Source organism: Anopheles arabiensis, chromosome 3 (genome assembly GCF_016920715.1).
Source record: "Anopheles arabiensis isolate DONGOLA chromosome 3, AaraD3, whole genome shotgun sequence".
Lineage (NCBI taxonomy): Eukaryota > Metazoa > Arthropoda > Insecta > Diptera > Culicidae > Anopheles > Anopheles arabiensis.
This window is the reverse complement of record NC_053518.1, coordinates 20,137,068-20,163,842: the sequence shown is the minus strand read 5'-3', so window position 1 is coordinate 20,163,842 and position 26,775 is coordinate 20,137,068. Positions and strand designations below refer to the sequence as shown.

The 26,775-nt window shown below is 44.1% G+C and overlaps 1 protein-coding gene across 7 annotated transcripts in view; it reads right to left on the bottom strand.

Annotated features, from left to right (window-relative positions):
* Positions 1-557: 557 nt before the first annotated feature.
* LOC120902437 overlaps positions 558-26,775 on the bottom strand; it is a 38,884-nt gene continuing 12,666 nt past the window's right edge. For 2 of the 7 annotated variants that reach the window (XM_040311162.1, XM_040311163.1), the window contains exons 3-9: positions 13,457-14,409; positions 5,572-5,743; positions 3,936-5,470; positions 3,471-3,772; positions 2,926-3,396; positions 2,688-2,848; positions 558-2,627 (exon numbers count right to left, since the gene is read on the bottom strand). In XM_040311162.1, coding sequence (XP_040167096.1) covers positions 1,666-2,627; positions 2,688-2,848; positions 2,926-3,396; positions 3,471-3,772; positions 3,936-5,470; positions 5,572-5,743; positions 13,457-14,409 — 4,556 coding nt within the window. In that variant the 3' untranslated portion in view covers positions 558-1,665. Of the gene's footprint in view, positions 2,628-2,687; positions 2,849-2,925; positions 3,397-3,470; positions 3,773-3,935; positions 5,471-5,571; positions 5,744-13,456; positions 14,410-16,157; positions 16,237-26,775 lie in introns of those variants that run through there. The other 5 variants (XM_040311169.1, XM_040311167.1, XM_040311164.1 and 2 more) reach the window with 5 other exon arrangements.

Below are 26,775 nucleotides of genomic sequence, written 5' to 3'. Positions count from 1 at the left end.
AGTTAATTTAAGGGCTTTTCAGTGCCTTTTGTTTAAACAAACATATTGTTTTACAAAGAATAATAGTTCATCTTTGTTAAGATCTTGATTGGGGCTCGTGGGCCTAACCATTGATATGGAAATTTAATTTAGGAAGGACGAAAACAGTATTTGAAAAACTTATATAAAAAAACATTTAAATTTTTAAAGAAAAACGAAATAAACAAAAAAGCGTTTTGTACTTTTCAAAACATTCAACCCATTAAAACAAAAAAAAATGATGCAAAATATGACCAGGTAATCGAGTCGATTGAGTCCATTGTGATCTGAAGCATTTATCCAAGACAACAACCACACAGACCGCACTTTTAGCCGCTTCATGCAATAGAGATAAAAGCTGCTTGAAAAGTAGATACGTGTAATACATTTATTCATTTTATAAACTGAAGATTATTCATAAATGATGATTGTATAAAAAAAATATACTTGTTTGAAATTTAAAAAAAAGTATATGATTATTTTCGGACAGTAAATATTTCACGAGCATTCTTCCGGGAGGAGCGTTTTTGTGTTTGGTCTTTTGTGGTTGTTTTGTGTCCATATATTTTTTCGCTAGAATATTTTTATGAATATATTTAAATAGCACATTATCCGTTCATAGTAATAGTAATAATAATAATATATATGTGTTACCTTTGTTTTCTTTCTGCATGGTTTTCTACCATTTCTTCTTCACCCTTGGGACGACAGAGTTTAGGCGTGTGCCAAAACACGTGTTGGCTAGCGCGAGCCCGACGATGCCGACGAGGGCTAAATTCTACATTACTTAATGGCACTAAAATCAGAATGGTTTTGTCACGTTCTTTGGTTGCGGGGGCAGCAGAGCAAGGTTATGCATTAGCTGACTAACGTTTTAGAGATGTAAATTATTTCGAGAGTAACAAATAAAGGGCGAAATGGGTGACTTATTTGCATGACTTAATAGGATAGTGGATTCTTTTCTATCTCTTCCCGAGAGGTTTCGATCGAACATTGAATTTTATTTTCTCCGTAACACTTCCCTATCATTTTTCCATCACCGTATTTCATCTGAAGGCAACTGTTAATAAACGCTAAGGGAATTGGTAATTCATTCTTGGAATAAATTGATGCCTTAATACAAATGTTGGACAAGGTTTAACATAATTCGCGTTCAAATATGTTAGAAAGGAAAGATAGTATAGGAAAAGAAAAAAAAAAAGGAGACGCAAAGGAAGCACACCATCTAGGTGCGCTTCAATTATCAATTCCCAGCCTGATAATTCATCACTTACTACTACGGTTTGCACGTTTTAGCAAAACACGAAAAATAGATTCGTAATCATAAATTATCGTCCTTATTGGATAAAGCATAAATAAATACTTAGCTGGAAGTTGTACATTGGAGTAAGACATCCATTTGGTTTGTTTGGTCGTAGATAGCATCTATCTATCATCTTCAAGGCGGTTATTTCACCACGAACAACTGTGTGCAGCGACCTAAACTTGGCTCTCTTTCTGATCTCTTGCATAACACAGACAACTGATGGCAATGGGGAAGGGCTTGGAGTCGCGGTAACAGTTACAAATACAATTGTAAAACTTGTAAAAATATCCCTCGCGCCCTAAACAACCCTTTTGCGAGCGAGGGCAGCTTTTTCCCCGAGCTTAAACCGTCGAGGTAAGCGTTAGCCCTATCTGTTCCGCTCCTTGGCCTCCTCCTCCTCCTCCTCCTGCCGAATGCGTTTTCACCACCTCCGTGTACTCTACCACTGCAGGTGGAGCAGCCGCCACTGGCCCAGCAGCGGCGGCGCAGGTTTTGCTATCCACGTTGTTCTGCTTCTGCTGCAGCAGCACGTCCGATTCGATCGGAATGTTCTTCCCGTACGGTGTGCTGTGGGCGATCGGTTCCACCAGCACCAGCTGCAGCTCGTTATCGACGGTCGAAAATCGTAAGGCAATATCTTTGGACTGTTTCTTGTCGATCATGTGATTGATCTCGAGGTTCGCGTTCAGCTGGCGGCTGTTTTTGTTCATGTCCACGTACGAAACGACCCGCCGTGGCTGTCGGCTGGGTGAATCGTACTCGCCGCTACTGTTGCCACAACAACCACTGGCACCACCGGCACCACCACCACCACCACTGGTGCTACTGCTGCTGCTACTGCTACAACAAGCCGTATCGCGATCAGCATTGTGTCTCGTGATGAAGGACGTTTCCTCGAAATGGTTTCGCAGGCAGCGCGGTGGACTGATCGAGGACGAGCGTACCGCATTCGTGCACGGACGGGAGTGCTGCCGATCGTCGTTCTCACCCGGAGAGGACGATCCGCTACCATTGCTAAGCTTTTTCGGCCTCAAGCGCACATCGTTTTCGTACCGCAGCTTCTGCTCGATCGTGGCCGTTTCGATGAGCGGGCGCGGCGTGTCGTAGCTTTGCAGTAGCAGCTGCTTCTTGTCCTCGTTTAGCTCCGATATGACGGCAGCCACGGCCATCGCGGAGGGCGTTTGGTAGCGTCCGGTCATTTCAGCGCTCGTCGTGTCCACCGTTTCGTACTGCGGTGGTGTCCAGAGGCTTTCCAGCCGGTCCTGTTCCTCCTTGCAGATGGCAAGCTTCGCACAATCGGTTTCTGAAAAGACAAAGGACGTTTGAAATTTGCCAATTTTTAAGACGAAAACGCCAAACTTACCATCAACGTTAACGCAATAGACCGGATTGGAGATGGAGTTCTGCTCCATATCGAGATACTTTGCACTGCGCCCCAGCAGCAGCTCAAACTGACCGGCCAAATGCTTGAAGCTGGGACGCTGCTTAGGATCATCGGCCCAACACAAACGCACGATGCCGTAACTGTTAAAAACAAGAGGAAAATTTAGAACATCAAACCCGTTTTAAAAGCCCTTTCTCCTCCCCTTGCTGCCACTTACATTTCTTCGGAACAGTTCTTCGGACACTCCATCCGGTAGCCCTGCTTCAGCAGATTGTACAGATTCTGGGGCGGTATGCCCGGGTAGGGCGACGCCCCGAGCGTGATCAGCTCCCAGCACAGCACCCCGAACGCCCACACGTCGCTCTTGGTCGTGTAGATGTGATCGGCCAGCGATTCCGGGGCCATCCACTTGACCGGCACCCGGTCCTTGCTCTTCTTCAGATACGCATCGTCCTCGTACACGTCGCGCGTCAGACCGAAGTCGGAAATCTTGCACACCTTACCCTCGGCCAGCAGCACGTTGCGGGCGGCCAGATCCCGGTGCACCAGCTTGATGTCGGTCAGGTAGGCCATCCCTTTGCTGATCTGCCAGGCGAACGATAGGATGTCCTTGACCGTGATCGGTTCGACCGCGTTCTCGTAGTCCGCGTTCAGCACCTCCAGCTTGCGGCTAAGGCGAAGGTAGTTTCTGTGGGGGGAGAAAAATGAGCATCGGAAAATTACGCTCCAATTCTACCAAAACTGCACACGTTCAACACTTACTTCAACGATCCATACTGACAGTACTCAATGATTAGCAGTGGCGTATCCCCTTTGGTGCACGCACCGAGCAGCCGGATCACATTGGGATGGTTCACCTCCTGCAGAAGCTGATACTCGGACAGTAACGCGAGCAGTTCGACGGAATTGGCGCCCGTTTTGAGCATCTTCACCGCCACGGTCGTGATGCCCGGCTTTTCGGGCAGATCCGTGGCAAACCCCTTCAGCACCTTGCCAAACTCGCCCTCGCCGAGCGTTGCGTCGAGTATTAGATTCGTGCGGGGAAATTCCCACTTTGAGTCGTACTGTGAGAAGGTGAAATGAAAATGAAAATCAATCCATAAAATTATGATGGAGGCGCCTAATCTTTTTCACATTTTGGTATACATTTTTTGAACCCGTTACTCTATACCACCTCCAAAAGCTTTCCAATTCACAAGCTTTCCAAACACACAATGCTCAACTTACATCGATTTTAAAGTTGATCTCATTGATGCGCGTCGTCAGCGGCAGTTCCACGTTGAAAATCTCCGTATCGTTGCTGACCAGGTTCATGCTGATGCTGTTCATGCCCCCGATCGTGCCGTTTGCACCGCTGCTCCCATCCAGCAGCTTGTTTTTCACCGTCAACTTCCGACTGAAGCAGTACAGCACGATCATCACGGCCACCACCATCGGTATCAGCACGATCGCGATCAGATAGATCGATGCGTGCGGTCCAGTGATCAGCCCCGGCTCGTACAGGCTGCCATCCCGTACCGCTGCCGGTGGGGCATCCTCCGACCGATCGCGGTGTCGCGTTCCGGCTTCGTTTTCGGTGCCATTTTTCGCACCAACAGAAAACACTTCCACCTCACCACCACCTCCCGTCGATGCGCCCTCAACGTACGACGGCGTTGTCGTGGTGGAGGTAGTAGTGGTCGTTGTAGTTGAGCTGGATGTTGTCGTTTTGCTACGCTTAAACGACGCCGGTATGCGCAACGTGTCGATGCAGCTACAGTGCCCCGACGCACGGCAGCTGCAGTGCCCCGATGCGGTCTGAATGCCACGCGCCTTGTCCGAATGGTGCAGCCCCACGATGTCCTGCTTGTACACACAATCCTGCGGACAGATGTGAATCTTCTCCCGGTGGCCCATCTCCTCCAGCGGATCGCACACCCCGTCCGGACAGTGGGACAGCCCGGACGAGCAGGTCGGATAGTCTTCAGTCCACAGGCCGGGCAGATCCGTCTGCGAACGATACTCGCACGGACCCTTAAGGCTGCCCAGCCCGCACGCACCCTCACAGCTGGTACGGTTCGGATGGGCGGCACAGAAATCTTCTGCCGAGTCTGGCCCGAGCGGCACCGCTGCACAGTGCACACCGTCCGGGTTTTTGCGCAACCGAACCAGTATGCTGACGGTGTAGTTTTTCCACGCCACCGTTAGCTCGTGCCGGCTTTCCGGCTTGTTCTGGAAGGCGGTCTCGTTCTTCAGATAGATTATGCCCGCAATCTTCGTGATGCCGAACGCGTTCAGTGGATTGCTCACGAGCCGGAAGTTTAGGTCGGCACTGTTCTCCTGGATCAGCTGCGCGAGCGCGTTCGGTTCCGCGATGCGAGCAAACTTGCGCGACGTGTCGTACACTATCGCTTCCTTCGGGTAGACAATCCTGGCCGGGTTCGCTGCTTCCTTTTTGCTCTTACCTCCGCCCCGGCCACTTCTGCCTTGCTTCGGTGCTTCGGCACGGAAGCCACTACCTTCAGCGTAAAAGGAAGGTGGCGCTGCTGCTGCTGCCTGGTGAACGTTCCCGCTGCTCGTCAGTGCTGCTGGCTGTGGCAGGTCGTACTCATGAATGCGATTCAGGTTGGTCGTCAGACAGATGGACGCATTTGCTGCCGTGTCCCGGGTGGTGGCGGAAGCCTCGTAGTGGTACGGAGAATACTCTACCGTTTGATCCACCGCCTGCAGCGTGACACAGTAGGGAGTTTTTCGCAGAATTCCGGACCGAGCGAAAATTAGCTCTGTGAATGAAAATACCATATCAAAGCAGGCGAGACGAGTATTAGAGTAAGTAGCGTGGGGATTTGTGAGTGTGAGAGAGACAACAGACGGTTTCACTTACTGCATCCAAAGACGGTCTGCTTCAAGCCTCCGTTGTGCTCATTTTCGTACATCGCACAGTCCGGATGGAACAGATCCATCGCGTCGCCGTGCAGTTTGTAGTGGACGCGGGTGTTGACCGGGATGGAGTCGTCGTCGGTGAATACGATCCGGAAGTAGCCTACACTATCGCCCTGCGGGGTGAAAGAGTGAAACAGTGAGAGTGATGTTATTAAAACAAGGCCAGTGTTCTAGGAAATGTTCATTTAATTGCTATTTTATCTACGGATGCGTGGTATCGGGCAAGGTACACCTTCAACGTTGAACGCATGGCGGCGGACCGAGAAGAAGACTCGACCATTCAACAATTCCACGAACGCAAATTTCTATTTGTTCCATTTTTTGCAGTGGAAATAACAGAACAACGTAAGTACAATGTTTTCCGATAATTAAAATGCATTTTTTTGTTATTCTAGTGAAACTTTTCAAATGAATTTATTACCGTCAAAATAGAAAGTCTGCACTCTATGGCGGCGGTGGATCAAAAATTGGATATTCATCGTATTCGGTTCAATTTAATGGCATTTCACGCGATGGGACCACATTTCCCACACACAATCACCAGCGTGTGTGTTGATGAGATGTGTTAAATTGTGCGATTCTGATAAGCGGAATAATAGATAAATACATTCAAACAAACGAAAAAAACCCCGTTCCATTTAATGATTGATGCATGAGTTTGTATAAAATGAAGCATCGCCAAAGCTTCGGCTGCGCGCAGCAGAGACTTCCATCGAAATCGAATTACAACAATATGCAACATCATCGGTGGAAGGTGCAAACAGTGGTGGTGGTGATGGTGTCGTCCCGCGGGAAATAAATTAATTTTTGCTAACGCTTACATCATGACAATGTCAATTGGAACACGCAGCAGCATTTTTCGCCTTTTCTTCTCATCGTCTTTTTAGCAGCAGCTTTTTCCTCGTATGTTTTGTTCACACGTTTATTGTGAGACATTTTATTGGCAAATTTGCTCACATGTGCGGGTGCTTTTATCGTGACTGATCACATTCTTTTGTGATAAGTAATGTCATGGAAAGCTTTTTAAAAACACATTACGATGGATCTCTCCTTTTTATATGAGTATAATTTGAAGGAGGGAGAACGAAGGGAGCTCGGCTTCTCGAGGATGCTCCATTTTAGCAGCTATTTTATGCTTAAAAGAATGTTTTCAACAGTATCCGAGTGTTTCAAAATACTGAAACTGAACTTAAACAAATACTTTTTATTAATTATTAAAATAAAAAATTATCTTAATGAACCGGGGAAAACAACTTATTATGTGCTATTAGATTTGGTAGATGGAATTGGAATTCGGCTGTCAAAATCGATTCCAGCGAGCTTTATGACTTTTGAGTCCCTTGTCCCTAGTGTAATAACGCGCAGGGAATCTGAAATGGAATTTGTTTCATTTTTTCTGTTCTGTTTTTGTTCAGCCATACTTTTAATTGAAAATAGGGTTTAGTTTTCGTTTTTTAGCTCTCTGACAATTAAATTCATCTCGGTAAAGAATCTACATAGGGCAATCCGAATTCATTTTTTGAGCCATGGTAACTTCTGTCAAACGTGCTTTGACGCAACGATTCCAATTCCATCTACCAAATCTAATAGCACCATTATCGTTTGATGCAGAAAATCTTATATTTTAGCCAGTCCTGCAAAATGTCATGAAACAAGATATTCACCAACGTAAACAATGAACATATCCGTGAGTAGCTTGATGCCGATACGCAATGCCGATACGCAATTGACAAGCATAATCATGGCTTTTTCTGGCTGTGAACAATGCTGCCAAATGCCACTGTTTCAGTCACTAACACTCATGATTGAAATGAAGCTCAAATCAGCTCACGTACACAACTAAAATGATCAGAGGTGAGACTCAAACAGTTGGTGGACCAATCACCAATACTTGGTGACATTTTTTTAGCACTCAACTCTTGATCACTCATGACATTTTGTGTCGATGAAAATCACGACATTCTTCGAATATATTTGACGTGTGGTTGCTTTCTCGCTCTGTCTGCTTTGATGGTCCGTCGGGCCAATCAGAGCGAGAAAACATGCTCATTTTGTTGCTAGGGACCCCTCGCACGCACCGCATTTGTCCCATGACTATAGTCATGCTCACCGAGTGAAAATGTCGTGACCAAGTGACTGACCAAAAGTTGGTTGCACAAAATGTCACCAAGGATGTAACGGTCTCAACTACTCTTTGAATCTCACCTCTGATCATCACAATAGAGCTCGTAATGCTGACATAATATTGTTTCAGTCGGAATTTGTCATGACTATATCAGTGACATTTTGTAGAACTGATCACAGTAAAAAAAATTCATGACATAGTGACTGATCAAGCACTGGTTGCAAAAATGGGCACGAAGCATGCATTTGCCACACTAATCGTTTTGAGTATCACCTCTGAGTACGTGACGCTGTCATGGATTATGATCAGATTTTTGTATGACATTGACAGTGACATTTTGCAGCACTGGTTTACGCACGTTTATAAACAATTATAATTGAAACCCTTAAAACATATTTGATGTGGTACTGGAAAGAAGCATACTACTCTGATTTTACAAGGATTTAAAATAAAATTTAATATAAATTTGTTTTTTCACTCTCTCCTAGGAATCCTTTTAAATCAGTTTAGAAGGTAAAACCAACTGCTCGAGTCAATACTACAAATATTAAAGAGTATTTTTGACTTAAAATAGCTCGAAATTCAAATTAAGAAGATACCTACAGATCCTTCTCCGGCTGATTCTGCTATCTCGAGTTTAGTAGAAATACAGTCCGATGAGTGTGAAAAATTCCCCAAATCTATTAAATCTTTTTCACTTGAATTAATAAGACTATTCTCATTCCACAGGATGGTGCTTTTCTCCAAAAAATCCATTAACAACTGAAATTCACAACCCCCTACCGCTACGTTCACCACAATCGAATGCTTTGTGAGCACAGTTTTTACTGAAGTAGATTTCCCGCAGGATTAGATTGTTGTGCAAAACCCGTCTGCCTCTCGAGACGGTAACACTCTTTCTTAGGAATATTTCGGTTTAGATGCAAACCATCTTGCTCTTGATGCGGGTTGGGTAAGTGAGTGAGCCGCACAACGTCTCAGTTTCATTGCGGTTGACAACATCGGAGGAGGAGAATACAGGGAGACCGGCTTGGCCAATGCTCGCGGCAAACAAATCGCACATAAAAAGGTCGTGTATAACAAATGAGCTCACTTTATAACCCTTGCTAACAACAATGATCCTTTCGCATCTTTCGCGACTTTTCCCGGGAAGGGGGAAGGAGGCAGGAAGGAAACAGAACACACACACACATCGAAGATGTTAGTTTTTATGAGTTCTTTGTTCTTGCTGTTTGTACCAAAACAACGCACACAGGGCAAACGATTTCTTCTGTCCCTTCCAATTTGGATGTTTACGTTCCTGAATCATTCCAATTTCCTTATATGAAGCGATCGTTGCATGCCTTGCTGTCTGTTTGCGCGCCACAGACGCAGGAAATATGCAAATTCATTTGCTCAAAATCCGAAAAGCGCACATGGGGCGATGGTCGCGCGTCTTTTGGAACGTGGCGGTGGAAACCTATAATGGACGGAATTGAGCGGCACGACGTTTATTCTTCCGACGGAAAGCATACCCACACCATCGCTTGATTCCGGTGTGTGCGTTTACTGCCACAGACAGGCGGGAGCGGCATGAATGGTCAAGTATGGTAAGTTATATTGCGCACACATTAAAAGATGTCCTTTTAAAAGTTTGCCCTATGGAAAGCATTGTCTGCAAGGACTGACTCCGTCTCAAATGCTTAAAGTCATCGAACTTAGTGCAAGGCTTACAGTGTGCCGGGAGTGTCCCCGAATGGTCAGCTTCTTGGGAATTAATCTAATACTGCCCCGGTCTGGAATACTGCACGAAAGGATTTGTGTGTGGTCGATCCCGTGCAAGCAGCAGTATGAGTATGCTCGTCCTCATCTCTCCGTCTGCCTGTCTGTTGGCCAGCCAAGAGGAACAAACCATACACGCTCTCTCCCTGTATCTCTAAAGAGGGAGGTCCTCAGTGGAGGTTATTGCCGGTTAGTTTGTTAATCCAAATGTCCCAACAAGCACTATCTCGGCTCTTTTCGAAGGTTCCTTTTCCCATTGCTGCTTCTATCTTTGCTTTGCGCGTTGCGTGATTAGCTTGCATTAATCAGCGTGATGGGTAAATAGACACAAGCACACACACACACACATGAGCGCCGAAAAAAAACGCAATGCTGTCTGGCACACGGGGAGAGAACAAGGACGATGTGGATGGACCTGTGTGCTGCTGCCTCACCCCAGTAGTAGTGTTGTGGTGGTCATAAAATCCATCCACCCACCCACCGTCCGACCATCATCATCAACATTAGCAACGGCAGTAGGTGTTGCTTCGGGTGTTCCGGTGATTGTTTTCGTCATACTGCCTGCTACGGCTACGCCACAAGTATCCCTGTAACTTGTGGCCACTTGAGTGGGTTTCAGCTGACTGGGGTGTCATGGTACTACTTTTGCCACACGACCGACCGACCAACTCCTACTCCGCAAAGTGGATAAATCTCGACGCAAATGAACATCCCTGTTGAGCTCGTGCGAGTATGTGGACGTTCTTTGACGGATGATGATGATGATGATGATGGTGACGGGCGGTGATGATAGTCGACAGCCGGCTTGGACTGGGGCTGTTGTTGAAGGATGAGTGATTAGTTTCTTTTTCAGAAGGTTCACGGTCAAAGTCAGGGTAATTTCACCCAAGCCTATAGAGGCGCACATGTGACCAATGTATATATACACACAAACAAACACACACGTTGTGAAATCTTTTGGACAAATATGCTTTAATGCTTGTCGAATTTGATATTTTGAAGAGATTTATCAAAATGGTCAGAAGCATTATACAAAATACTCAGTAGGGCTCAAAGAAATACTTCGTGCAACACACGCTACAGAGTCGTGGAAGGACCGGCTATTCAATTTCGTGATTTAAATCAAAGCCTTGAACTGCAGCACAAAGCTTTCTTGTTGATGCTCTGTATCTTAACATGAACGTTTTCCCATAACCGGGGCCATTTTAAAGGAAATTCTTCCCACATCACTTTCTTCTATCGAGAACGATTGATGCCTTTCATGCTTCCTGAGCCATGTAAAACGATTCAAATGGTCAATTTGGACGGTTTCCTCCTCCTCACCCTGATTTTGGTTACGCTTCTTTGGTTGCAAGCAATTTTTAAAGCTAATATTGATACAAGCAATACGGGGACACGGTTCTCGGTAACATCGGTCCCTCCTCGGCTCGGCTGCTACGGGAACTGTCGAGAGAGATTCCCCCTGTGTTCTCTTCTACACGAACCGAACACGAACCAAACCCTTTCCGACATGAAACCGGCAGCGTCGTCGTCGTCCTGCGATCGCTCACCGTGCCATTTGTCAACACAATTGTCAAACGCGGCATGCCACCACTGCACCCGTCGCATGAAATTCAATCACCATAGAGTTTTTGGCGGAGGCGGGCGCATAGGTAAGCATCTCATACCGCGCTCTCTCCACCAGCGCGCGATTGGTGCCGTAAGCGCGTGTGTTGTAAGTGGCGACATTTTCGTGGAAACCAGTCCGTACCAGTGAAGTCACGGAGCACAACAAACAACAAGCAAAACCAGGGGGGAATGGGAATATTTTATAAGGTATTTTTAAAAAAATGTATTGAGTTTCCAACGCCAGCCCCCACGAAGGTAACGAATCGGAAAATGGTCTTAAAATGGCAGCATTAAGGCGTATCGCGCGAAATTCTTACCGAATCGAGTACTCGAGTGGCACATGTCGGTTGGCGACGCTTTTGTAATGCTGTTGATTGACTGTTAGAGCTTAGAATGGGCTCAATGATATTTCCCAGTTACGAGAGCTTTCATCAATTTATGAGAAGATTCAAAGAATGACGAAAGAATAAGAGCTTCTCTGCACGATTAGGGCACAATGGCATTACATATTTAATGTATCTACTCAATTAATTTTAATTTGGTGAGTTTTCCACTAACGCTATTAATATTCCAACTGTTCAAATGCAATTGTTTAGTGAAAAATGTATTGGATTTTCCGCAAACTTGCTTGACCAATGAATAATAATAATAATAATAATAATGATGCACATTGACAAACAAAAATATTATTCAACAGAAGTTATACATTGACTGCCGTGCTATGTACTTTGCGGTGTATCTTGTCCTATCTATCAGCAGCACTGCCATCATTGCAACCGACGTGGCCATCTTTGTGGCTTGAGTAAGTAAAGGCGCGCTTTTTATCCCTTTTGTGTGCCATTTTCTACGTGTCGCTGTTTATACAACCGATGTCACTTTGCGGCATCAGCATCAGGCATCGGATGGCGATCACAAACGAGTAAGCCACCGTGTCCTCTCCCTCCCACCTTTGACCGCTTTGCTTTCACCGTCATAAAATGCTCCACACTCTCTCACACAACGGGCACAAGCAGATAGAGTCGCGGGACCACCAGTCATTAAACTCCAGTTTTCTTCAGTTTCCGCACCAGGATGCTCTATCGCCGGCACCCATTGACATCCATCCTTCCATCACTTATTTGTTTGATAAAGTCATTAAATTTTCATCACCCTCGGGACGCTAATCACCCTCGAACGACGACGACGACGGAAAACAATCCAATCTTTCCTTTTTTTCTACACCCACCGGACTGGTGGTTTCGATTGCTTTGGGCCTCGCGCTTAGGACACGGCGTTCGCGAGGCGCATCCTTTTTGGGGTCAACTCAAACGCAGCTAATTGAATACACACGGCCCGGCACCCGCCACAACACACAGCAGGGGGAGTTGTTATGGTGTAGTGGTGTGTTTCGTTCCGTACCGTCATCGCTAAACCGGGATGGTTAGAAAGGAGCATCGCTCATTACGAGCCAGCGCTTACTCGTACGGGGGCTTTGTTTTTTAGGGGCCGCTCGCACCCTAAGTTTATGATCCCTCGTCATGCCGTCGGCCGTCGGCGATGATGGAGTCGTCCCCCGCGCTACTATCTACTATCCGAGAATGACAAGAATTCGATACATTCTTAATTACGTTAGCCTGTCGCCGAGGCGTTCCATGGCAGTCTTTTACACGCTTTCTACCCCGTGGGCCTATGGCACAGTGGTGTCACCCTTCTAATTTAGTTTTACTTATAAACTTAACAGCCGCGCTTAAGGGAGAGTAGGTTTGGATCCGGCGTCGTGTATTAAAGGTTCCCCTACCAAGGTTGAGATTATAAAGAAATGGGTTTTATAGAGCTACGGCTATTAAGCAAAGTATAGGCACGAGAATGAGAAATTGACCGTTGTTGTCCGAGCAAATATAATAAACTTCAGGTTCGCTTCATTCTACGGGGCCAATCCGTTGCTGCAATGGGATAATATACCGTATCTTCAGGTAATACGTTTCAATTACGCAAATGGACAGCGAAAGTGCCTGTGCCAGATTGCACAGCCAGAGCATTTAGCTTCGTTCATGTGAGAGATTGTAAAAAAAACCCCACAAAGCAGTAAAAAAAGTATCTGAGCAGAGATTAGCATTATGTGCACCGGCGCCGTCATGATGGAAAGGAAGGTTGCATCTGGACAAATCGATTTTACGTTTGCACTTGAAGCTTCAAACTCAGCATGTATTAGAATCCAAAAATATCCATAGTATCATTCGTTGCTGATAGTGTTCAATCCAATATTTTAGTTATATCTGACGTGCATTGATTGGATAAAGCTAAAAATTAAAATAAAAAACTAAAACTGTTATCAACATTATCAACAACTTACCTGTTGAACATGTGGATCATCAATGTAAACCTGATAGCTGTCGTCTCTGGCATCGGCGTGGTTTAACTCATCCGTCCCATTCGCCACCTCCAGCCGGGGGAAGTTATCGTTCCGATCCAGCACATTCACCGTGATTGTTCGATCAACCGTTTGCGATGCGGCAGCCAAAATGGATCCACCATCCGCAGCTACCTGTTGCAGCGTGCACCGCACACCCGTCTGCACAATCGGTCCCGGTGCGTGTTTATCGTGATCGTACGAAACCTTAGTTCGCAGTGTTCCATCTTGCGGGTCTAGCAGCAAATACTCGCTGCTGCTACTGCTTCTGTTGCTGCTGCTGCTGCTGCTGCCAGCAATCGCCTCAGTCAGTAACTCGTACCGGGGACGATGCTGTGGACAAAGCCGCCGATAGAACGAAGGACCGACGGCACCGATCGTCCACCCCGGCGGTCCATTCTCAGCCACCCGATACTGGGCCGTGTCCCAGAAGCATGCCCGCTCGGGATGATGCTCACAGAAGCGGTCGAGTGTATCCTCCGCCACCGGCACCGGCACAATCGTAAGCGTTAGCCGGGCGGCCGGTACAACGCCATGGGCGAAGGGTGAACCACCACCGCCACCGCTCGCGTTGACCGCCACGATGACAAACTCGGTGACGTTCGACAGGGTGTAGATTTGGGACGTTAGCCACAGTCCGCCCGTGTGCGCGTCCACCTTCAGGTAGTCGGTGTCGGGCGGGCTCTCGATGGCGTAACTGTAACCGGTCACAACAGGTTGGTCGATGGCATTTGCGGTTCGCTGCAGTTCGCTACCCGTCACGGACAGCAGCCGCAAGTTGACGATCGGTTCGTTGCGTAGGATGATGTACGACTCCTTCGAGATGGGCAGCGTAACACGGAGTTTCGAGACGGAGAAGTAAAACCCGGTCGATGGTGATGCTGCTGCTGCTGCTGCTGAAAATCAGAACAGAAAGTGGTATATGAATGAAAAGGTTTTGACAGGAAAAGGTAACAAGAAATGGCATTTAAATCAAACATTAAACAAGACCCAACTTCTACGGAAAGAAGCCTAAATTAGTAACCGATTCGGATGGTTCGTTTTACGCTTTATACACACAGTCCTTGAAAAGCACTTAATGCTGCACGAACGAGCACTTACACGCCTTTGCTTATTGATTTGCCCTAGTTAAGGGTAAAGAGGAGTTCTTTTGCAAATAAAATGCTCCAAAAATCGAACGCGTATCCTGTTAAAGAGAACGCACACATACAGATATCTGTTTACTTAGGCCACGTGCGGCTGCAAACACATCGAATGAGGGTGAGCGGTCTTTTAATTACAAACATTTTAAGGCTTTTCTCTTCCCCACTTATGAATTATTTCATCATTGGAAACCGTAGAAACTCACGGTCCAGAACGTGCCGAAGGGCGGTAGAGAGAGAGAGTGCGCTGAGAATTAATTACACTTTACGCACAAGTGCGATAAATACACCTAAACAAGCAATTAACCTTTAACAAAGTGAGCCCAAGCAACGACTAGCGGCGGTGAATCGGGTCTATTTTCATATCATTTGCGTGTGTTTCAGTTTTCACGCAGTTAGATTGGATTTTTTTCTTCAATTTTCACGGTAGACTGAAATCCGATCACCTAGCAGCAGCAGCAGCAGCAGACGCAGCAGTTGATGGAGCGGTAAGCTTTCTCATCAATTAGAGTGTACCTTTATCGTTACATGGGGCAACTTCTTCCCGCCCAGTCGCTAGCTAGTTTTCTTATACGTGCTAGTGTAGTTACCGTGAAAAGCATTAAATGGGGGAACAACTGCGATATGATGTGCTAATGAGAATGTGACCCGAGATAAGAGAAAGGGAACTTTTCTCCCGCGGAGACGTGGTAATGGCACTGGTAAAGATGATGGAAGCTCAACACAGCAGGCGGCCTGCTTAGCCTTCATTAACACCTGCGAATGTGGAGAAAGGTTAGCGCAATATGCTCGTTTCAGTTGGCGTTGGAAAAGCGTTGCTAGAAAGCACATTACTCGGCGGCCATCACGCTAATGACGGGAAGCTGACCACTGTTTGCCATTCTTGCTTTTTTTGTTGTTCGCAAAATTGCTACGACCTACGTCCTCTGATTAGAAACTCATTGCATTAGATTAGCCATTTGCGTGGCGTCCCGGTGGGTAATGAGAGTCCTTTCCATACGGAAAGGTGTTGGCGTGAAGCGGAAAACCACCTTCAGAATACAACAAAGAGCGGACAAAAGATGCGCCCATTGTTTGAGCGTACAACAAACGAACCTTTACTCTCGGGCAGGAAGTAATAATGTGAGGCAGGGCACTAAAAGGATGATTTTTCCCCATTCCGAGATGGAGGAGCTGCAGGATGTTTGATGGAAATATCAATTAGCGTTACGCTTCTCGTCTGACAACCCGCTCTTCTGGGCATACCAAGCCCATCACCTTCCGTTCGCTTGTTCCTTTTGTTACGCTAGCAAACAGAGTAAGAGGGCTTGGGTACATCAGGCTTGAGTCAGGCCACAACCACCCAACAACAACTGACGCAGATAGGAGATGCCGTGCGGACGCTCCGTTATTAGGTAGAGGGGCAGCAGCAGGGGGTAATGTTCGTATAAGATTTCTAACCTCACAACCTCACCCACCTCAGCAAAAAGAAAGGGGTTTTCGGTGGAAAAAGGTGAACTTACACATGCAAAGAAAGGAAAAAGAGCACTAACACGTTTTCGTTGTCCGTTCGTCGAAATTTAATACACATGGCGACCGCACCACAGCATGCTTTACCACCTTTGGAATCATTTACATCACACATCGAAGCGCAAGCACAGAGTTGAGGTGTCAAAGTGTCAATGTGGGTTCTTTTTTTCGATATCAAAAACCCACAAAATGACTGTTGGGTGTGAGGTAGTGAGAAGGTAAGGGGGGAGAGAAGGTGCCAACAACTGTAACATACCATCAGCGTTTCCAGCGAGACTCTGGTGCAATCGAATGAAATGACGATGAATTCTTTCGTGGAACTTTGGTATCCATTTATGCGATTCGGGTGAATTTTGTCTGAATTCGTCGGCTGTCGTTAGAGGAGGACGGAGCAGTAAGGTCTCTTGATTCGAGCAAACAACGCATGCGATGTCCTTTAGTTTTCATATATTTTATAAGACTATTTTAGACATATTTGAGTTCGTCAGGGATTTAGAGCTAAACAGAACTACACGTCTACTTGTAATGAATTACCCATACACGAATATCTCGATAGCTCGCGAATAGACTTACGCCATATCTTGACAATTATCCATAACAGTTCAGGACCAGAAGTCATACTGTAATAAAGTTCAAAAAACGCTATCACACACTAACCTTAAAACACAAGACAAATTCTAAACAAGTTTTAAGTATAGAAGCGAAAAAAGAGTCTCAGAATTGAGTCTCGGATAATTAGTGATGACTAAATTGATAACTGATTATTGAATTGAAAGCGGTTGTAGCGCCGGATAAGTACAATAAATATAAAAAAAGAAGTTTCAGAAGCGAAATCAGCCGGGGAATCTCCTGATTCCATTCCGCAGTCCATTCCGGAGTCGATTTCCGAGTCAATTTCGGAGGCGATTCCGGAATCGATACCGGAAACTGATTCCGGACCTACTATCCGGAATCGATTCCAAAAAACTTTAGAGTTAGCCGAAGTCGACTGCGACGAAAACTTCATTTTTTCCAAACACTACTCTGAAGATTTATTTAGATTCATGGATCTAAATCTGAGATGCCCATCTCCACTCTGAATGAGTCACAATTGGACAGGAATTAACCTGTTTCAATGTTGTAATTTCACAAATCATATCATATTTTCTTAGTCATATAAAATTGTGTAGAAAGTAATGAAAAGCAATGTCAATGAAGTACTATTTTTCTTCCAATTTTTGGAAACTGCTATTATTGACCCTCCTTTTGATCCCGTCTTTCGCTATAAATGATGTTTTTCCTACCTAATAATGACCTCAACGCATCGTGTGCTGCGCGCGTGGTCTAGCGAACAGTGCTTCTTAATGTTCTTGTGGTTTCATTTCGCATGAAAAATAAGTTTGTAATTTGGGATTTAGATCCAGAGCGAGCGCTCGCGCCCGCACCTGGGCGTGTATCCTTCCTTTTTGTGCCTAATTTTTCGCTTACGCTCCCAGGAGGCTGACGTGCCTTCGGTTGGTTGGCGTGATGTAAATAAATAAGGTGCCACCACAGCGTGTCCTCGCCGTGTGTTGCGAAACAAGTTTGACCTATGACACGTCCTATGGTGGGCTAGTGGCACATGGGAACCATGGGCGAAAAAAGATACATCATGGCACCATGCTCCGGTTTATTCGTTTTTGCGTTCATCAACACCTCGAGATGGTTCGATGAAGAATGAATGGACACAATGAACAGGTGGGACGACGGACTATGGTGGTTCCCATCGGTGAGGTGATTAAAAAAGCTTTACCATTGCACTATTGCAGTTCTCGTTTCTAACGTAACGTACACTTTTTGTTCCTAGAACCACGAGAGCTTGGCAGACAAAAGAGTTTGCAGCGATTTTTTTCCATTTTTTTTTTCTTTCATATTCAAATCAATCAATTCCGTTACGGTGTGTGTTCTGCTGAATAGAAAAACCTGGCGTATAGTTGGTGAGGCTCACTAGAACGTGTAGGATGAAATAGCGATTGCGCTCATAGGTACATCTGTTGATGAAGCGTTGTTTTTCCCAAACATTCATATGGATGCATTCCGGAAAATCGAGCAACTTGTTTTATAATCTCTGTTCCTGGAAGGTTTCACATACAAGCAATTAAAACCATCATATGCCGATGATGAAAAGAGTGCCAGCGGAGGGTTGTGTTAACAGTGTTCGGCAAAAGTTTTTTTTTTTCGTATTTCCGCTACGTTTCCAATTATTTCTAATTAATAATTATTTCACAGAAGTGTCCCGAGCAAATAATAAACCACATATACAGCGTTTATCAAAGTAGAGTAAGCGTAGGCATATGAATTTGAAGGCAAATGTTGCAATTGTACGTGATATGCATGTGATCTCTGCTAACATTATGTTAACATAATGATTATATTAACATCAAGGCTGGAATACGAACACATTATTAGAATGATTATAACGAAGTAACCAAATAGTTCAAAACATTGACAACACCAATTAGGACGCATCTTTGGCAATTACGGTTGTTCAGTTCGATGTTTAAGTATAATAATAATGCCTTTGACTAAAATAGTTAAACCATGAAACGTAGTTCCTATATTTTTAGTTAGATTTTAGAATTGAAACTATAGTTTGATTGAACTTCAATTGACAGCAATACCCAATACCTGGGACTAGTTCATTACATCTGAATGAATCATCATCTCCAACTTCCTTATCTAACATTCGTTTTATTATTACTGTAATTATCATTAATTCGGTCACTAATGTCATTTCTGCGACAGCTGCTACAGAATGTGTCCTCAGATATGGCAGAAGTCGGTGCTGATAGCTCAAACACATGACGTGTCAGTTACAGGAGTCAATTCAGAAGACCAGCGAGCAATCTCGTCATACTGAAACCCAATGATAAACGATACTATAACCACATAGCTGTTTGTTCCTATGAAGTCTTTAAGAACGATACTAAAAATATCATTTCCGAAATATAGGGTAAATGTACCAATCACTGTGTCAGGAAGGACAATTTCTGAATATTTTAACACATAGCAATTGGAATATGTTTTATCCTCGCAATCACAATCATTTTTACCATGAAATACATCAAATTTACGAAAAAATACATATTTTTGTGACTGCTTCGTTGTACCTATAATGGTGGTATGGTTCCTATAGTCGTCGTTTTGTGTTCCTATAGTGGTGGTAAACAAAGATGCATCAAAAACAGCATATAATATCAAATATCACTTAGTTTCGAAGCTGTTTTCGTATGAATAGCAAGGTTTACTGCCATAATATAGGTTTCTTGCGTAATTTGATCGTAAAAAATGTATAAATTTGATCGATGAAACTATTGACTAAAGTACTGCATCACACCTGTCGTCAACCTACACCCGGAAGAGTGTGCTTGATTTGAAGTCAATTTTTCATTCAGCCATATAAGCGAATTTTGGCCTGTTTTTGATAAATTACCTATATAAAACTCATTTCTGTTGATTTTGGTGACAACAGTACGACATGTCAAAAATATCCTCGAAAAAATATAAATCGACCTGTTTTTATTGATTTTATAACTATAACCACTATAGGAACATGCCTCTTTTGTGTACCTATAATGGCACTATGGTAAAAAACACTTAAAAATGCATAAATATGGTCAAAAGGCAAATAATTTTAGTAAAACAATAACATTTCATAACAGTTATGTTGAAAAACTAGTAATTGCGTGGTTATGTGGTCATTTAGAATGTTAACAGAAAAATGAGTTTCGCTATGAAATCCTAAGGATTTTGGAAAAATGTTGACACGTTTCACAAAATAATGGATTTTTCGGTCACTAAGTAACGGAATGGCCCCATTTAACTTTTAAACCCTTTGTAAAAGGCTAAAGAACATTTCACACTAGCGTAAATCACTTAATTACTTTTAATTTGCCGTATGAACCGCATTTTAGTGCAATACCACCACTATTGGTACTAACACCACTATAGATACATTTCCCCTATCTGCTAGAATTCCAGGTCATGAAGAATTAAGATGGGAATGGGCGCTCGCTGCGCGTAGAGTGAAGAGATTAAATAACAAAGAGGTGTCATTTAGTGTACATTTACTTAGAGAAGATCCACAAAAGATTTGAGTACAACTGGTATGTTGAGAAATGACTTTACTACTTTTAATCAAAAACAGTCATCTTCAGTACATTCAGCTTCAAGCAGATGCGACCTGTTGCAACCAGAATTATGCAGAAACCGAAGAGACATGCCCTCTCCTCACTGCACGTCATAATTACAATAATTAACCCATCAAACTATAAATAGTGTGATCGACCCCTGCTGAAGGCATCAATCTTCCCACGAGTCGTTCAAAAGGGCAACCGAAAACTGTGCCAACAGGAAGCAGGTACGGTACAAAACGACCCGTTTACAGCTTAAGCTATAAAAGCCATAGCGATAGGTCTCACAGGGACCCGGGAGAAGAGTGCAGCATCGATCGATTATCGTTAACGGGACATGCACGCACATGATATGGAGCAAGCGTTCACATATCGCACAGGCAACAATAATATCGTACAGTAGAGGTTATCAATCATATCCCAACATCCATGCAAACACACACATCATAGCATAGCGCAGCGGTTTGCGCGTTTGTTTGGTTTGGACACGCGTCTTCTGCAAGCACTGTGTGTGTGGTGATAGGGTATGGTAATTCGATAATATATTTATTGATGATAACGATAATTGTCTTATCTCCTCTGGTACGGTTCCTCCACCAGTCGGTGGACAAAAAGTCGATCAATAATGAGCTGCATGAGGCTAGTAGTATTGTAGCTATACATTCGGTCTTGCTTTTTATCTCGATGTTTGTCTCTCCTGCTAGTTGACACGATTCCCCACTTTACCGGTCAAACTTTGAAACGCATTTGCTGATGCTTGTCGCCGGCACACCAACTCTATCATTTCGTGCAAGAAAAGTTTCTTTTATTTCGTTCCACTCCCACCCCAAACGCGCTATAACGTTTTGCGTCACTTTGCGCGACTCTCTTATTGCAGCAGCAGCAGCAGCACAAGCGTAACATGAGCGTCGTACACGTGTGTCATGGTGTGTTGTGATACAGGGGTTTTTGATGATTTTCCTAAAACGAGAGGATAAAGATGTGCTCCAGTGCTGGGAAATGCCAAACAAGAGCATAGTAGCATATAAAAAGCTTGTGCAAAGCGTGTTGGTGGTGGTGGTGGTAGTGGAATAATATTCAGAGCGGCACCACATTCCTTGAAATTGGTTTAACGAACTGTGCGCGAAATAAAGTTGTTTACAAGTGGGACCTTATTCTGGGATTCTGATAGCAGAGCAGAAAAGAAAAAAATACTTAAACCTACAAACAAACCTACAAAAAAAAAAGTTCTGCTCTGGTTCCCCCGCATGAGCTTTGTTCGTAATTATGAAGTTTGTTTTTTTTTAATATTTTCCGGGAAATTTAATCACAAGACAAACGCACTTTTCTGAACTCCATCTGGCAAGACAAGACAGTGCCCGCCGCCCCGTTTACAATGGGAAATCTTTGGCTCAACGTTTTTTTTTCTTCTTTTTCTTCTTCAACCCAACCAGTGCGTGAAAACAAACGTCAAGGTGAAGTAAAAAATCGACAATCCTACGAAGCTTTGTGTGCTTTTCTACCTACCCGGAGGGGATGAAATTACTCTAGAGAAAACATAATTCATTCATAAGAAGCAGTAGAAAAGGAGCTTCAGCCTCTCTAGCTGAAGGGGAAATTGTAAGCAACATTTCTGCCAATAGAGCTTTAAGGTAGCAGTAAACTTTAACGATAAAAAAGCAGAGCATTTTTTAGGTAGAGCAAAACATAAAGTGTGAGACTACTACATTAAACAGCTAAGCCGTGTTTGGATTAGTAGTAGAACATTCGCTTTTATTTTGAATCGAGATTGTTTTCTCATCACAATTCCCTTTTTTGTGTGCGTGTGTGGTAGTAAAAAGTGGATAAACGGTTAACGAAACGTACGCGAAGCGAGGAGCGGAAAGAATCAAATCCTCCTGTATCAGTGAAAATTAATTTCTGCTGATGATGCTTTTTCACAGCAAAATTGCCCGAAAGTTGATGTTTGGGGTCTTATTCTTTCTCTCTCTCTCTCTCTTACAGCCAGCCAGAGTACAAGGGAATTGCTTTTTGAGTGCCTTTTCCGCTTCGCCGATGTACTTTTTTGGGCGCACGGACGGTGTTGTAATGTAATCTGTGAAGTTTTTGCTTGTGACGCTGCATGAACAACAAATCAGTTTCATCACTTTGACGCCTAAATAGGTTTGAAGCTGATGCTATTGCTCCAAAGAAAAGGCCGCTTGTTTCATCCTGCCTTCGCGAAGTTTTGTATATCAAAAACACATTTCTGGGTGGTGAATTAGGTTCGAAAAAGATCAAACAACGATTCAAAAGTACGTTACAATAAAGAAAAACACAAAACATCTCATCGAGAAACTCGATTCCCGGTTTTGTACGCCTAATCCACACACACACCACGTGGTTTATGCCTCGAGCAGAACCTCCTTCGTCTTGTGTTTGATTCTCGCTTTCTTCTTAAAGCCTCATAAAACGGAACAAAAAACGACAGAACCGATAGCGCGTTTTGGAGGTATTAATATTCATTTCGTGTTTCGCTTTTCATTGTTCCGTCACGGGGCGGAAATATCTAATATCCTTGTTGTGGTGGATTACTTCTTCAAACAACAATCGGATCGAGAAAATCCATCGACAAAGAGAAGACTGCGAGAGAGTGTATGACTTTAAATCCGAGGTAGAATTTAATACCGATCGCTAAGCTCTTTCCAATTGAATGAATTGGAATTTTTGAAAAAAAAATATGTATCAATTTTACAACAGACAAAACCGATAAAACGACCAGTAAGATTTTTTTCAGCTAAACGGCTCAACAGCTAAAGGCAAAGCATAGAGGCATAAGAAAGCGGATGATTGAAATTGATCGATTGTGATGGCATAATAATCGAGGCGAATCAATCGTTTAAGGCTATGATTTGATTTAATTTTAGCTAGTAATAACAATCTTGATGCATACATAATATGTAAGGAATTAAAGTAAATGATTGCCAATATCAATTGAACATTTACTTTGAAGAGATAAAAGAGCTACGAATCCAAAAATAGTTACAAAATTTGTGATCGGTATCCTAAGTTTGAGTATCATTTATACAGTACAGGGTTTTTCAGGGGTTCTCATAGTTGTGGTATGATGGGAATTGGACTATAAGGCACCCTTTTTGGACAGGATACTGGGAAATTTCCATTGGATTTGTCCAACAAGGGTGCTACACAGACCAATTCCCATCACATAAAGTTCATTTCGTATAAGAAAGAGTCAATAAAATGTCCCACAGCTATCAGAACTCCTAGAAAACTTTGTAAGGGTCATATTACAAGTAAAAACCTTTAACTTTTCTGCCATATTTAATGAAATATTTTCAATTATTTTTTCTAGAAGCAAATTTTATTGAATTTGATGCACTGAGAGCTGTGTACGGAGCACAAGAGCCACAGGGATGATTGTTGGAGCTGAAAAGTGAGGGCTGGAAAGTGAGAGCTGCCAGCTTGCGCAGTGCTCTGGCATGTACAACTCTGCTCATCGAACCAAAACCGTGCATTGCAACCTCGATCATGGTGAGCTACATTGAGCGTGTATAGAGCTATTTCAAGTGAGTGGAGCTCCGGAGCGCGTGGAGCGTACAAGAGCTACATTGAGCACAAGTGGAGCGGCGTTGAGCGTGTGGAGCTAAATACAGCGTATAGGAGCCTCTTGGATTTGAATAGAACTCTTGGAACACACGTTTGCAGAACTCGTTGAATCACTTGAAAATGTACGGAGAATTTTTCCTCCTTTGTACTTTTGTACCCAGTAATACTTGACATTTTGAGCTTCAAGAAATGGTGCAAGAGGGCCGTTATGTTCAATCCACTGTTTAATTTGATTGAATTTCAAACCAGAATTGTTACACCATTTTCTACACGCTTCATGTCGGGTGGAGAAGCAATCACTTCTTGCAAGAGAGAATTCCGATTGCTTAATTTTTATTTACATTAATTTTGCGTTGTTTATATTGTGCCGTGTGTGTGTGACAACCAAACCGAACCCACAATGGCTCGAGCCATGTGCGGGTCGACAAACACATTCATAAAGATTACCAAAACGCCAAGACAAATGAGTTAAAAAAATTGCAATCAAACACACTCAAAATCCAACAACCCCTCTTAATCCCTGAAACGGTACCAGATTAGGTTGAGAGGAACCGTGTTGCCTCATTGCGCGCACGTTTCTGCTTTATTTACAAAAGGCAAACATACAGCATAACGATTGCAAATTGATGAATATGAAATTTATCAAAACGATTGAAGGGATGGTGGCAGAAAAAGATGGATATGGAGAGAACATGGAGAAAAAAACACAAAACCACATCCCCAGCCACATAACGACACATACACCAGCGCTTTGCGATATGATTAAAATTTATTTCCATTAATTGGTTCCACAAACGCCACGCTCTCCGCCGCACGTTTCTACTACTTTCTTCGTGCCACCCCCCCAAACGGCCACCAAAGGCGACAGAGTGTGTGCATGCGGCGCGCGTGCGTTTTTGCTTATATTTGCAAATAACCCCGACAATGTACCACGTAACACACACGGCCGAAAATCTACAGCTTGGTTTGATTTTATCACTTGGCGCGTGAAATTGAGACGTAGCCCACCGTCGATGGGAATTATCAATAAAGCCTAAGGCAATAGGGCCGAGAGCAGCAAGGGAGCAAAAGCCGGCACAGTCTGTGTAAATGTGTGTAATCCCACAAGAGATGGTCAACGTTGAGAAAACGCCGGTGGTGGTCCCGCGATCATCGATGATGATGTTGATGATTGGTTAGCAACTGTCTCGTGTAAACACACAAACCAAGTCGCGGAATTTGATCGTACACAGGGCGATGAAGGAAGTGTAACCAACAGAAAGTGATAGCGAGAGGGGGAAAGAGATGGTGCGCCAACAAAGCTTTCTGGAGGTTCTACACAACAACCTGACAAACTCAGCCAACCAGCCAGCCAGTCAGCCAGCCAGACAGACACGCAAAACAACCCACATCGTCAACATGGTCCATGGACCTAAGGTTGGTCGGATGAATAGACCGGGAAGTACTTCACAGCAGCATCCCGCCGCTCGACGGCGCTCGGCCCTCCGCTTGTGGACCGACCGCCACACGCGCTCGAAGAAGGGAAAAGCAGCTTCTCACTTTCGAAAAGGAACTTCCTGGCAGCGAAACGCGTGTGCTGGAACCTACGGGAGAGGAACGCAAGAGGCCGCCAATGGTGATTCGTTTGCGGAAACTAAAGTGTATCCTTCACGAACGATACACAGTGCGCCTTCCCCACCCTTCTTCTTGACGCTTAAGAGCTGGCCGAGAGGAAAGGCCGGAGAGGCCGGGGCCTATAATTTATGTGATTTATATGCCAAATCGGGCGCTCTCCACCTCTATCCCCAGTCCGATTTTTGTTTACTCATCGCCCGACCGCCGTTCAAGATCGTTTATCGCGCGCAATCATCACACACTCCCGGGCTCCTCCTAGCGCGCGGCGTTTTGATGATGATGGATTTTCGTGGAATTGATTTGCTCTTTGTGTGTTTAATCGGGTTTTTTCGTTATTGCACTTTGCTAACGCAAGAGTGTGGTGGGCAAATTTCATGCAAAACCGATGAGGCGCGCACATTTAGCGAACCACCACAACAGTACAGTGGTGGCTATGCTGGTTTGTGTGGCGATGTTGTGGGCTGGCTGGTTGTTACTGGCATTGGTAGCAGCAGCAACAGCAGCAACAACAAAAGGAAAGCATACTTATTCCGGTGAATTATTTTTTCAACCACCCCGTCGTAAGCCTGCCTCGGAGGAAGAAGCGCTAAGCCGTTCTCGTTAATCGTTTCAACCAACAGGAGAAACCCAAGGGAGGCTAACTGTTTGCATCCGTCGGGATCTTTGTGCTTTTTTTTCTGAGGTACATTTTCGAGAACTGAGGCAGCAATTGTGGGAAATGCTTTCTATTCTTTCAAAGGCAAATGCAAACTGATGTGAGATAGTACATAGCGTAGAAGATTCGTCGAGAGTTTGGCGTATGGTTTGGAAACCACAACAAATTTCCAAACTATGGAATAAATATTGATAGTACACTCGTAAACAAATGTTTGGAATTTGCCACAAAAGCTGTGAAACATCTCTAACGCAACAAAACAACTGTTATCTTCTGAGGCCTGTTCATGAGTTTCCCAATTTTTCCCAAAGTTTAGAAATGTTTGTCTAGAAGCTCCCTATCAACACAGTTGTTTAGAAACAAGGCTAAACCACACAAAAATGCACTATTTGACAGGTGTAAACATCTGTCTGATAATGTCAACGGATAAGCGGATCAATGGGTTGGAGAAGATACAACATACGACCTTGGATAATCACTCCAAAACTAGTATCTTTTTACGTGGAACTTTCACGAAACGAAGTAATTGACGAAGGAATCGATGAATGTTTAATTCAATTCGTACAACTTTGTCTTTTTAGTTCGTCATTGGTTGTGTGAACTTTT